The 14,663-nt window shown below is 47.2% G+C and overlaps 1 protein-coding gene across 6 annotated transcripts in view; it reads right to left on the bottom strand.

Moving 5' to 3' along the window:
• The window catches only part of CPNE1 (copine 1), a 153,796-nt gene that overhangs the window by 27,659 nt on the left and 111,474 nt on the right, over positions 1-14,663 (bottom strand). For all 6 annotated transcript variants that reach the window (XM_075572567.1, XM_075572561.1, XM_075572563.1 and 3 more), the window contains 6 exons: positions 8,851-8,979; positions 6,601-6,780; positions 5,997-6,071; positions 4,835-4,906; positions 2,836-2,919; positions 1,828-1,917 (listed from right to left, as the gene is read on the bottom strand). In XM_075572567.1, coding sequence (XP_075428682.1) covers positions 1,828-1,917; positions 2,836-2,919; positions 4,835-4,906; positions 5,997-6,071; positions 6,601-6,780; positions 8,851-8,979 — 630 coding nt within the window. The remainder of the gene's footprint in view (positions 1-1,827; positions 1,918-2,835; positions 2,920-4,834; positions 4,907-5,996; positions 6,072-6,600; positions 6,781-8,850; positions 8,980-14,663) is intronic.

Below are 14,663 nucleotides of genomic sequence, written 5' to 3'. Positions count from 1 at the left end.
CCAACCTTAAGGGATGGCCCCGAGTCCTTTGTACTGTCCGTGGGATGAATAGTTCTTTTGAAAGCTCCTTGTATTGTCCCCGAATATATTTGTATATAGTTATCATATCCCCTCTTAGACGCCTCTTTTCTAATGTAAATAAATCTAATTTAGCTAGCCTCTCCTCATCAGTTAGATTGTCCATCCCCTTTATTAATTTGGTGGCTCTTCTCTGCACTCTCTCTACAGTAGTTCCAGAATGTCTTTTCTAAGGAGTGGTGTCCAAAATTGTAATCCAAAGATTGGAGCTTTCTAAGAAAGTCGATTACACTGAAGTGGTTTAAACATTTCCACTCTCGCTTTGCGTAGCACAGTAATGTAAGGGTCTCCAGTCTTGTGCTTTCCTGGAGGGGGGAGGGTTACAGATTCTAGCACAACACAGAAGGCTTTTCTTTATTAAACGGGCTCAATCTATTTTTATTTTACATGGATGCCCACTAGGAAAATAAAATATATATATATTTTCTTGCTTTAATCAGCGGGAATAAAATAATTAAACCCACGGCATGTGTATGCTCTTTTTGTTTCCCCTTATTCTCAGAAGTATTATGGGCAATATTTATTTTCGGTGCTGGAACACACTTGGGGGTCATCAAGTCCATGAGCTGGAAGGTGTTTCCCAGCGACAGAAACGGCCTTGTCAACGTGGCCCTACATGGACGGTATCTCAACACATGCACCGCTGAAGATCTTAACGCTCTCTGAACTCGGAGGGGGATACTAGAAACCTCCTTCGGCGACAGGACCAGCAACTAGGCAGTGCCTGATCTAGTCTCCTTCTCTGTAGAGTTCTTGGTGGAGAATGTACTATCAAATGTAAAAATAGAAGGGGATTTATTTCTAGCTGTATGGCGTGTTGCATACATGGCGTTTGTCTTGTTCTATATGAAGAAGGCCTGGTACCGGTCTCCTAGCCATCCCTGTAATGTCACATTGTCAGGGGCCCCAATTCCTCATTGTTCTCTTTGGCCTCGATACACTAAAAAGGTACAAGGTCTAGCCAGCCACAATGCCCCTTCATTTAAATGAAAGCAGCTGGCTTTCCCCCCAAAATAACGTATTTTGTTCCCACCTTAAATAAACCAGAGGGCCCTATAAATTTGATCTGCGGCTCTCAGGGGATCCTCCGACTACCAAGTAAAAACAAAGATGGCGGAGGGATCACCCCATCAGAAGCTGAAATGTCACCATCCCGTAATGTTGCTGCTTTCTATTCTCTGCCAGAGCGAGGCCAACGCCGGTGGCCATATGGTTTCTGGCTGACAAGAATTCTTTCATTTCAAAATGAAAGTGCGAGCCTGTGTAGCTCGGAGAGTCGCGGCTCAGCCCCCGGGACCAAGTGTCTCAAATAAGGTAATAAGATGTACGTATGTAGAAATCAAACAAGCAGCACTGATCATTTCATGTGTGCTAGAGTCAAGTTCCTAGTCCAGGAGTGGCCCACTCCAGTCCTCAAGGGCCCCCAACTGGTCAGGCTTTAAGGATATTCCTGCTTCAGCACAGGTGGCTCAGTCGAAGCCTGTTGGTGGCTCTTGACTGGAGTTGGCCACCCATGGTCTAGAGTCATTCTGAGCCACCTGTGCTGACGCAGGGATTTCCTGAAAAGCTGACTGGTTGGTGGCCCTTCAGGTCCGGAGATGGCCACCCCTGCTCTAGACTACTCCCTGCTATTCACGCACTGCCAGACTTCTGCTTACTTAATGATTGGACTCTTTGTACTACCTACTTCATTCTAAGCATGGACCGGATTCCCACCTGCACCCCCATCGGCTCCCGTGCACACCGTACCTTGATAGGTTTGTTGAAGTCCCCTCCGCAGAAGGTTTGCAAAGGAACGCTAAACTTTTTCCAGCATGGATTGAGGTTGTTCTTGATCACCTGGGGAGGAGGCAGAAAGGATATGAGCGGATCCGCTACGTTTGAAACTCAGGTGCCACGAGCTGGGGCAATTTGACGGACAAGGCGGTTAATTTTTGCTGATCCTTTATTTCAGACGTTCCCAGCTCCAGTCCTCATGGGGCCCCTAAAAGTCCAAGTTTTAGGGATATCACCGCTTGAGCACAGGTGGCTCGGTGAAAATCTTTGAGCCACCTGTGCCAATGTGGGATATCCTAAAACCTGGACTGTTAGAGGCCCCTGAGGAATGGAGTTAGGAACCACTACTTTGATTAAAAATTGATAAATGGTAGTACAGAAGATAATCCATGCAGAAAGCAAAGCAGATAAGTGACCTTTACATCATGTATTCCAGGTGTATTTATTATTCACTGGGACCAGTGAACGTGGACCATATTTCCCAAGCGGTGCTGGGCCATAAGAACCCTCCCAGATCTGGAAGACATCGTACCGCCCACTCACTGGATTGGACCACATGGCGTCTCATGTGGTACAGCACAGCTTAGTAGATATGGGCCGAAGTCTTTTGGACTTGATGACATTTGTTAGTGTGCCACCAACCTGTTTGCCAAGCCTTTCCAAGTCTCCTCCAAATAAAAATTGAAGCTAAATAACCTCCGTACTAGAGATACAACACTGAGGAGGAGGGTTGTTGAGGCACTGTACTACACAAATTAAAGTTGAGGCCGGGGGCGTAGAAGACCCTTTTACAGAGACGCTGCTAGAGCGTCAAGAAGAAACGGGATTCAAATTGGAGATGGTTTGATGCCACTCACCTGGGCAAGTCTTTACGAGTACTCAAGACCCGCATCTCCCAAGGGCCAGCAATCTTCTGCAACAGGGCTGCCCTACTATACACACGTTATCACACGGCTGATACAAGTCCACCTGGCGCCATACCTCAGATCTGTAGACCAGCTGCCAGGTCCCGCCATCGCCTTGCTTGAAGAACTCCAGGAACGGATCAGACTTCCCCAGAAAGTCCTATTGATAACAAGATCGGGAAACATTACCCTATGACAGGAGTGGTCAACACTAGTCCTCAAGGGCCACCAACAGGTCAGCTTTTCAGGATATCCCTGCTTCAGCACAAGTGGCTCAATCTAGGGAACTTAAAGAGGCGGCAGTGAGGGAATAAGTGAAGTAGACGACAGTGCTTGGCCACAATGGTTGGTAGGCATGACTGTGGGACAATAGCCATGAATGGGAGGATTTGTCCATTAAGTTTTTTTTTTACACCATAGCCCATCTTGTACTTAGAGATATGGAGAGGTTTTCCTGTGCAAACTCGCTGCATTCAGTGACAGGCAGAAGGGAGCGAACAGAGGAAATCAAACCCCTCCCAAGTCCAAGGTGATTCCCAATTTATTCCGGGCGAGTATGCGACCGTATTGGCGCCCGTCTCAGAGTCTCTGCCTTCCGTGTGCGAGGCCACCGATGGGGGGGCACAGGGACATCTGTACCAGGCCCGGCGGTGGATGGGGGCCAGCCCAGCAGTCTGAAACCGGAAGTGGGTCCCAACTTTGGCTGCCGGCTGCCTTGGTGGGCCCCTGTACGCCATTGGTTAGGGCCCTGACTCCCAATCAACAGGTAGAGCCCAGGGAGTGGGACATACAGGTAATAGTAACAATGAAACAACATCTAAAAAGGGGGTAACCCCCAGTACAAATTCCCTCAGAAAGACCAGCGTTAGGATAAAGGTAAGCAGGGGTGGACTGGTATGTTCATTGTTAAACGAGACCAGATAAATCGACCGTTCGTGACAGTCGCTATGCCAGCACAGGCAGCAAGCCAGCACTGAAACGCGCGGGTCTCAGAGTTATTTACGGACACGACAGAATTCCCGTGTTCCATACTCTTGTACAATAGAATTAATACCTCTATTGTATTCACACGTCCAAACGCAACTGTTCTTGGTTCAGCAACTCGAGAGGGACTTCAGAGAGTAGGTTTCCTCTCTATCCACCTTTAAGACCCACCTTAAGACACACTTGCTTAAAGAAGCATATGAATAGCACTGTGGATATTCTGAACACATGATACATAAAGCTTGGCCCCCTGCAGACGCACTTACCAGAACTCCCTCCTACAGTCTCTGTACGTTCTCCCTACCTACCAATTAGACTGTAAGCTCCTCGGGGCAGGGACTCCTCTTCCTTAATGTTACTTTTATGGCTAAAGCACTTATTCCCATGATCTGTTAATTATTTGATTACCACATGTATTACTGCTGTGAAGCACTATTTACATTAATGGCGCTAAATAAAGACATACAATACGTTACGCAGGCTTATTAATCCTATTCGATACAGTTTCAATACATTCCTACAATACACTGGATTAAGGATGGTTCTGGGGTAAGAAGCTATATACTTCCCGTCTCACGTTTCAGTCGCCGGGCAAAACGACTTCCTTACAAAGTCATCGTTCAAAGGAGCCTCGATAAAACAATGTGACAGCACATGTCTCTGGCGGCTATTAAAGAATATGATCAGAACCACTGGTCCATGGATCAGCATCGGATCTGGGCTGTGCGCGCTTGTCGGTGTGCAGTGATCCTTTCTACTGGGCAGCAAGGGCAGCTGGGAGTTGTAGTTCTGCCCCTGATATAGTACAAAGGTACAGATGTAGGTGTATATATTTACAGGGCTCCAGAGTATTTTAGGGACAGGGGGGGGACGATTTAAAAATGAACCCTTCAATCCCACGCTTTAGTCCTGTGTGAGCTGCCCTTCATTTGTGTCTAATTAACCCCTTCACCGACAGCAGACTGCCAGGCTTTGAAGAGCAATACATTGCAGGCAATTCTTTCAGCGAAGGGTCCGTGTCAGCAGGAGTGTGACAGGGTGTCGGGAACCCGGAAGTGTAAACCTCATGGCGCATATTCAGCCGATCGTACCTTTTTGTCCAGATTTCTGGCTTCCACGTCGAAGTTCACGACCCTGGTGTCCTTAATCTCTTCTGCGATGATCTGGCAGGGAGGCGGAGAGGGGTTTTCAAGTTTTACATTAAAGGATATTTATGTAAAAAACAAAAGGCCAACACCCCGGAGATGGTGCAAAAATAGGGATTGCTTTGCCCACCCAGTCTTTCCCATTGTCCAAAGCAGGCGCAATCCCACGTAGCCGGCAAACACACAACCTAATGCAAACAACGCAACATGGATGTCTACCCTAAACTCATCCAACCATGGCAAAAGAAAATAAGCCTCATTTTGTTCTGGAAATTAAATAACAAATTGCGTTTCTATGTGGCTTCTGAATGGGGGAAGAGTTTGTATCAAGTGTTTTAATTTACTCTTATCCCACCCTGTCCTTATCAGACAATAAAGATAAGGGGAGGGGGGGGGGATGGGGACTCTGCATGTGCAAACTCCTGTAGAACACACAGTGACAGACAGGAGGAGCAGCCGGAGGAGATCACCCCCTCCCAAGTCTCATCTCAACGTGTTTACATACCAACGTTTTATTCAAAAATACAAATAGGTGTTTTGGGGAAGAAAAAAAAAAAAAAAAAGGCATCAAACACCCACATGTGACCACATACCACTGGTGCACTTTGGTCCAACCAGGAATTGCCCCTTTAATCCATGAAGCCAACACACATCCGTTTACCTCCCAAACACCACGGTTTGAGAGGAGTTGCCCTCATAAGAATTTGGGAGGGGCGTTTCAGTGAAGGAGCACAAAGCTGCAGAATGAGTAGTGGTAATGCAAAATCCAACATGAGCCCCAGCCAGCTTGATTGGCCGTATATAACTGGGAGGTGGCTAGTCAGCTTAGCCTGCAAGTGACCATAACTCTGCTGTCATTGGCAGATAGCCATTTCACCCCGTTGGGTCCCGAAGACCCTGGATGCCACGTTGCATATTTCAGATCTGCTCTGCAGCATGAACGACCGATAAACCTACATATAATAATCCTGCATATTCCAACCAACTCTCTCCCCTCCGGTCGCTTATGTGAGGATCTCATGTCTGACATTACCGCCTTCCCAGAAAGCCTCCGTGAAGCAGAGCACTGCATGCAGAAGCAGAGCGCATGCGCAGAGACGGAACATACCGTTATCGTTCCTTTCCCCGCAAGCTTCCCTTTCTTTAGTTCCAGTGGTCCCTTCAGCGTGCGGTTGGAGACGATCTGGAGGAACAAGAGACTTTACTTACCTCCTGCAGGGTGGAAACGCACACGCACGCCTCTCTCGCTCATCCTCTATATCAACATTCCTCTCCCCCCTGCCCACATCTCCCTTCCCTTTGTTGACGATCGTTCCATCCAAAAGTCGGCATAAAATGCCAAGCCAGTTCAGACACATCTGTACCAACTGCTCCTATACCCGTCCGCCAACAATCACACGTGTGATAACCATATAACTGTTTTGCATTAAAAACATATACCGCTTGTTAACCAGTTTGTTGCCATGCGTTGCGGGCCCCTCTGGCAGCAAAGTGTTAATCTTGGGATTTACATTTGCTTTAGATCATTTAGTAGCAGAGAGAAGGGAAACTTCCTCGGTAATAGGGGAACATTTTGATACATCTCATTAAAATATTGCCCCGACTCTTTCCGACCCATAACTCCTCTCTTTCCCCCCTTCAACCTCCTCCCATAATAATACAGGAATATGAGCAGAATTGCCCGCAAAAAAAAAAAAATCCCTCCGCAGTACCTGCCCAAGAGTGCATTCAAACCCGCCAAGGTAGTCATCGTCGCTCAGATTCACGGACTTATTGTCAATGTCGTAGATCCCAAACTTGATGCTCTGCACCTTCTCAAAGTAGTAATCGATGATGGGCTTGGTGGAGAACTCTGGGCTCTGGCAGTTGTTGATTTTCTCAGTCCGAGCCATCTAAACGGGAAATAAAGCCAGACGGGAGGTTATCTGACACTCGCTAGCCCTGTTTGTAATTCATAATGACCACATAAGATTCACAACCCTTCTCCATGCCACAGGAAAGATTCAATCCCAAGGCAGATGCCACCACCATCCTACCTACACAAACACCGTCATGGCGTCTACTCCCACTGGGATTCTCTTCCTCTTCTCTTTCTCCCCCCCCCCCCCACTCCTACCCCCCAACGCAGTGATCTCACTGGGATTCGGAGATGCCGGCTCCGGAGAGAAAGTAAGAGGCACCACGCCCTCCCGGGAATTTGTTTAAATGTTGTGGGGAAGAGTGCGGGGCTTGGTGAAGTGCACCGATGGCATGGACATCAAGCTGGCCCTAACTGGAAGGGTGGCGGTACCAGAATGCCATAGCCCCTCCGGCACAGTGCGGTCACTTTCCAGACACGGAAGTCTCCATTTCTTTTGTGGGCAGATTGTGTCCTGCTCGCCATGGGAACGCAGGGCGCAGGCTACGCAGGAAAAACAAACCTCACCACAGTTACATGGCTAACCTGTCAGTGGTTGCTCATACATATGGAAATACCCTTCAAAAAAGAGGTAATGGGCACTCAGGGGAGGAGCAAGACTGGGAAGTATTAGGTGCAGGTGACAGAATTAGCAGCTCCTGGAATTCAAGTCAGCGCTGCTTTACAAACAAAGAATGCCCCCACCAGGAGCAAAGAGGGTGGGAGGTTATTCCAGCTGCCCCCACCAGCAGCAAAGAGGGGGTGGGAGGTTATTCCAGCTGCCCCCACCAGCAGCAAAGAGGGGGTGGGAGGTTATTCCAGCTGCCCCCACCAGCAGCAAAGAGGGTGGGAGGTTATTCCAGCTGCCCCCACCAGCAGCAAAGAGGGGGTGGGAGGTTATTTCAGCTGCCCCCACCACCAGCAAAGAGGTGGTGGGAGGTTATTCCAGCTGCCCCCACCAGCAGCAAAGAGGGGGTGGGAGGTTATTCCAGCTGCCCCCACCAGCAGCAAAGAGGCGGTGGGAGGTTATTCCAGCTTTGAAGAGTTCGGGTTTAGAGAGGTTGGAAGGAAAGAGGAGTGCAAAGAAACGCAGGAGAGGCGAGTACATCCTAATTCTGGGAAGTAAGCGAGTGCTACACCCGCTTCCATTACTGGGACAATCCCAAGTAGCTGGCTAATAAAAACAACCTTCTGTAAACTGTTTAATAAGCCAATTGGTTTCCTTAACCTAATTTTACAGCAATAAAAGCAAAGACTTGGTTGATTTTTTTTCTGGAAATTGCCTCTCTTTATAGACTTCTGAATGGGGGGTGTTTGATGAGGATAAAGAAAATACTTGATTGACACAGCCAGGGGGAGGGGAGCAGGGGGCTCTGCCTGTGCAAACTCTTGTTGAACACCGACAGACAGGAGCAGCCGGAGGAAAGCACACCCCTCCCAGGGCTCAGTTCACCGTAATTACAAGAGAATGATGTGTATAGGATGCATGGTAGAACCGGGAGCCGTTCTGGGGCCTCTGCCGGAGGGCACTTATGTTACATAAAGTTCCAGGTATCGGACATTGTCACAGAACCTTCCACTGACAGGAAGATACAATGCAACTAAAGGAATCCACCAGCACGACATGCTTCCAGCACTGGGAATACACCACGGCCAAAGAAACTAATACCGAAGACACTTCTAACAACACCCTCCAGCTGCCACCAAACCGCCCACGCTACAAGCAGCGCCATCGATGACATCACAGGAGGTGACAGCAGGAGAGATGCAGAATACTGAACATGGCGGCAGAGAGGGAAATCGAATAAGTCAATTGGGATAAATTAGCTTTGGCGATCCATAAAGCACATTATTACAGTACATGAAAACCAAGGTAATTCCCTAAATGGGGTGTAGGTGTACTTTTGAATCTGTCTGTTTTGGTCCTAGAAGGGATTACACCAGTAATGTTAGTAACAGGACGGATTTTTGTTGCAACATTGGACTATCCAGGGGTTGATCACACGTGGGAAGCGGCTAGCAACGCGGTAGCAGTGAGAAGAGGCGAGACGCCCAGCGTTTTTACCTCAGCCCATTTTCCGTCTCCGACGCTTTGGAGGACCACACACAGGGGGTCCGACTTTGAGCCAATGTCTTTGTCCAACAAATCCGTGCATGATATGGAGAGTTGGATCTTGGTCACGCAATGAGCCATCTGGAAGAGAAAAAAAAAACCTGGTCATCCACTGTGCATCAAAGACACGCAGAATAAGCGATCTGAAGAGCTTATAAAGACAAGGCATGCCAATGTCAGGGTGATAACCCACGTTTCATTAATGATCATTACAATTACATTACTGATGGCACACAGAAGTTTGATGGAAGCACACAGGAATCATGTAAAAAAAGCTTAAGAGCAAGTACAATCATGGTGACCCAACACCCGTCAGAGGAAAGGGCTTCGTGCCTAGAAACGTCGCCATGATTGTATTTAATCCATCAGAGCGGGGAGAATCATGGGGACGTTTCAAGGCACGAAACCCTTTCCTCTGACGGGTGTTGGGTCCCCGTGATTGTATTTACTACATCAGAGCAAATACAAAGTAACATTTTTGATATACCCAATTCTCTGGTGCTTCCAATCAATCTTCTGTTTACTACCATATTTTTGGATTCAGCCTCGATTGGATGGGGAGCACCAGTGAGAAAACCTTATGTTAAATCAGTGTGCCATATTTTACTTTATTCTTACACAGTTAAATTACTTGTTGGACAACGTAAACGCAACTTTCCCAGTTGGCGACCCTTGAGGATTCAACATGGATCACCCTTGTCTACAGTTACTCCGTTTACTTTTTTGGACCAATATGGATATGCAGACAGAGCATTGGGTGAAGGATTGGCTCAGTGAGAAAGACACCGAGTGTGAATCAGGGGAACCTGGTTCAATTCCCAGTGCCAGCACCTTGTGACCTTGGGCAAGTCACTTTATCTCACTGTGCCTCAGGCACCAACAACATAGATTGTAAGCTGGGCAGAGTGTGTAAAAATACTACGTACAATGCTGTGTACTGCGCACTATACTGTATATGTGAAGTACTTTGGGAGAAAAGCGCTATATGAAGGAAGTTACAATATTTATTATTAACCTGGGAGAACTTTAGTTTGGGAAGTCATTTCCTCTCCCTGTGCAACTGGACAGAAAATATATTGTACTCTTCAGATAGGGGCAAAATTCCCCCCAGTGGGTGTAGCGTACACTATATGAGAAGAACATTTAAAACACTCAAATGTTCTATTCAAATGGTTTCAAATGAATATAATGCAGTGAAGCGATTAGGAAATACGCCAGCCTGATTCGGCACCCACGTACGCGATGAAGTCCTAGAAAATACTATCTATATTTATTCGACGAACACATTTAATGCCAAATAAGTCGTTTAGAGGCCGTGTAATTCACAAAAAGACGTCTTGTACAAATCCAGCCCTTGACCTGTATTTGATATTGCCACATTTAGTGCATTCCAGCAACTGCATCATTACTTCATTTTCTTCAAAACCACTCCACACAAAATCATTGCACATATCCTCAAACGCTGCGCAGGCACACCCCGGTTTAAGGACACTCACTTTAAGTACACTCGTGAGTAAGGACATAATTTTCAATAGCACCATAGCTCTGTGTCCGTACGCTCACTTCGCGAGTACGGACACTTATTCTGCCCTACAGACCTCCATAGTAATGACGCGCTGATTCCCCTCTCCCAATAGGCAAACGGCAGCTCGTGCATGCACCTGTCAGCTCGTCCTGAACAGCAATACCGGCTCCCTACCTGTACCGAAGCATCGATAAGTGGGAAAAAAAAGTAGTGCTTCACCGTAACTACATTTTCGCTTTACACACTTGCTCTGGAGCCATTGTGTATGTTAATGCAGGGTATGCCTGTATATACTTGAGGAAAGACCAAATAATTCCCCATAATGACATACATTTTCTTTCTATCGATATATTTCTGTTCAATAGCAGGCACCAAAAAAACTACACATTGCACAAAAAGACGTTTTTAAAGGGTAACTAAATATTTTGGTATTAACGGTGTTGAGCATTAGAGGATGTCACAATGAAACATGGTGGCAATATCCCGATATAGAAAAGAAATTCTGCTCATCAAGTTTAAAAATAATAAAATAAAAATAAAAACTTAAGGAACTCATGTACACCTAAAAGGCAGCAAATATCCAACTAAAATAATATATCGTTAGTTTCATGGTCAATCCCACCCTGTACAAAAAGGAGATACGAATATTTTAGGCCCAAAGCCCCGCGCTCATTCATTGCAGCACTGCCGTGATAAAAACGCGGTATGAATAAATGGATAGGCGTGCGATCAATGGAAAATATGTATTGAGAGGTTTTAATACGAAACTAGCAAAGATTAATTAAAACTTGCTAAAAAGTCAGCGCACGCCAAGCAATGGCCTTTACAAAATACCATGGCAATGTTTACCACCAAGTTGAGCCGTATGCAAGCTGGTCCTTACGCGACACGTGTACCGAAATAACCAGATCCACAAACATTTTCTATGCAAACAGAAAACGGACAGAGGATGAGCTCTGAGATCCTCACCCACCGATCGGGTCGGTATCAGACGTCTCGCACATCCACTGACATAGGCCTGGCATGGCCAACTCCAGTCCTCAAGGGCCACCAACAGATTAGGTAATAGGCATATCCCCGCTTCAGCAATGGTGGCTCAGAGGCTCAGCTGTTGACGGCCAATGATTGAGCCACTTGTGCTGAAGCAGGAATATCTATTAAAAGCTGACCTGTTGGCAGGGTTGCCACCTTCTACTGAAGGCTAAACCAGAGAATTAATTTCTCTTTAAACTGCTGCGCTTACCTTCAGCAGCGTCCTCCCAGCGTCCTCCCCCTGCAACTCTCCTCAATTCACATTGCCATGATTGCCACACGGGATGCAGTGTGCCGTCAAGTTGCCATGGCAACGGGGCGTCATGTGATGCCGTCACGTTGGGTTCCCGTTGGCTTGGCAACGCTGCGCCATTCGACGCCGCGGGGTCATATTGAGTAGAGTTGCAGGGGGAAGATGCCGGAGCAAGCGGTGTATCCGCCGCCCGCGGTTTACCAGGTAAACACGTAGTCCGGAAATACGAGGGCAAAACCCAGAGAGGTGGCAACATTGCCTGTTAGAGGGCTGGAGTTTGCCAACCGTGCCGTAGACTGTACAAGTAATTAAAACACGATTTATGACACTATACACTATTTATGACACGTTATACAATAGAAAACAGTTTCCAATGACACCATCGTACGCGCTCCTAAAGCTGTACAAGATCACCTTCTGCCCTCTATATCAGCGTTTCCCAGCTCCAGTCCTCAGGGAACCCCAGCAGGTCAGGTCTTAGGGATATCCCTGCTCCAGCACAGGTGGCTCAAGTAGCAGCTCAGTCATTGTGACTGAGCCACCTGTGCTGCAGCAGGGATATCCCTAAGACCTGACCTGCTTGGGTTCCCTGAGGACTGGAGCTGGGAAACACTGGTCTATATAAACCTAGCACGATTTGATTGATTCACCGCAGACTGCTTGGTGTATTTCTAATCCCTCCCCCCCGCTCAGTACATTCCCGCAGCATGAATCACAAGCACAGATCAGCAACAGCTTTGGGTCTCATTGAATGGAACGGACAGTTGGAAAGCATGATGGGAAATGATTGTTTCAGTGCCGCGCCTTTTGCTGACAGAGGGGAAGGGAGGGGGTTGTCACAAAATGCTGCTGACCATGTTAATGCTATGACAAAGTGGCTTGGGATCTTCTCTGGTCTGTCCACTGATAAGATCGTGTGGTACTTACTGCTCTGAGCAAAACCAGCTACACTTTCCTCAAACTGTGCATAAATCCAGTGTCTAATTTGTCCAATTTCTCCAATTCTCCCCCCAAAATTGCAGGCACGCAGTTCATATGTTTGTCTCCTGGGTGATATAACCATCAGCCAACTGGGTTCAGCTTATGCTGAAGGACTGGCTCAGTGAGGAAAGACATTGAAGCCGGGGAACCTGGTTCAATTCCTTGGGTCAGCTCCTTGTGACCTCGGCGAGTCACCATCTCCCCATCACCAAAAACGGGGCAGGGGGTGTGTGAAACAATGCCTGTGTGCTGCGTACAGTGCACTACACTAATTGTGAAGCACTGTGTATCCACCGGGAGAGAAGCGCTATATGAAATAGAAAGCCGTTATTGTGCACTGCACACACACACACACACACACACACACACACACACACACACACACACAATGTGCAAGCATATTTATTCGGATTGATTATTTGCTCTAGCTGGCTTTGGCCTTGCAGACATCATACAGTTGAATGGGATTCCCCACTTACACGCAGCACACACACACACATAGCCGGGTTGTGTAACTTTGCCGGCTTTCTCTCCATAGAATACATTCCTACGCTCTGCGCCGTGTCTCGGCACGTTAAACCTCTCGCTGTCAAGCAAACCCATCAAGCGAACCCATCCAACCGGTTTGGCCAGCGGCAGAGTTCTGACAATACAGTACACGTGTTCAGGTTGCCAGGCAGCCCCGGGCAATGAGAAACCGGCTCTGCCGCCGGTCATGTTACAGCAATTATTGCAATGTGTCCCTAAAGAGAAGAGAGCTCTACTTCTAGTGCCATGTGTACTGGAAATGAGGTTTGCAAAGCCAGAATGGGCCAACCCTGAACCTCATGTCCGCTCTAGTTTAAAAAAAAACACACAAAACGGTTCAGTTAGACCAGCAGTGCTCAACTCCAGTACTCTCAACACGTCAGGATTGAGCCAACTGTGCTGAAGCGGGGATATCTTGAAAACCTGACGTGTTGGTGGCCCTTGAGGACTGGAGGTGGCCACCCTAGTTAGACACACTGCAGATCCTGCCAATGTCTACCAGGTTAGAGACCATAAAATCAAGAGCGATTTACGGCTTCTGCGATCTGTAAAAGGGTGCTCACTTGCATGTCACTACCCAGAATCCTTGCCTGCAGCCCAACCTCTGTAATACGAGATAGGAACAGACAGCTACACTCGTATGATCTCTCCATTTGCTGCATTTTGTAAGGGCCGTGACCTTCGTCTCATTCCACCCAGTTACACCACATGCGCGATAGTCACGGAGAGTTGGCTTGATCTACTCTTAGAACGAGTCGCCCTGCCAGCTCCTCTTCGAGTTCACGCCCTTCTGGCGCACACACACACACACACACACACACACACACAGGGAGGTGCCGTCACCCCATAATTAAGGGGCTTCTGGACATTCTTTAACACGACCTTTTACATACAAACTGGTTGCCTCTAAATCACAGAGTTACATTTGATAGGCAGGTTATAAAGTCATGAAAAAAAAACAAGAGAACCGTTTCATTTAATGAAATGGGTGAAGGGGGAAGTTGAAACGGATTAGTAAAATTGAACAGGGCTCCGCAGTTTGGGATTCTATGCGCGGGAGGCAAGACCGTTATATACAAGTCCTACACCGCTGCACAGACGGAAAATACATTGCATTGTATTCACTGAACCACTTAAAAAATAATCAAATAAAAAAATAAATAAAAAATAAAATAAAAAAAGGGCAGTGCAATCCTACGTGGCTAGCCAAATACAAGGTCATCTATTTGGCTTCTTTAAACTGATGTAAGATTTGGGCAATTTTTGTTCCTCTGGAAATTAAACACATTGAATGTCTTCAATTCAAATTGTCAATCAAGTGTTTTTCACCCATAGCCCACCCTGTCCTCAGAGCCAATCAAGATAAGAGGGGGCTCTGGCTGCGCAAACGCTTGTAGCACACACAGTGACAGACACAGGAGATCACCCCCCTCCCAGGTCTCCGCT

This window comes from Ascaphus truei, chromosome 15, assembly GCF_040206685.1.
Source record: "Ascaphus truei isolate aAscTru1 chromosome 15, aAscTru1.hap1, whole genome shotgun sequence".
NCBI lineage: Eukaryota > Metazoa > Chordata > Amphibia > Anura > Ascaphidae > Ascaphus > Ascaphus truei.
This window is presented reverse-complemented; position numbering and strand designations above follow the sequence as displayed.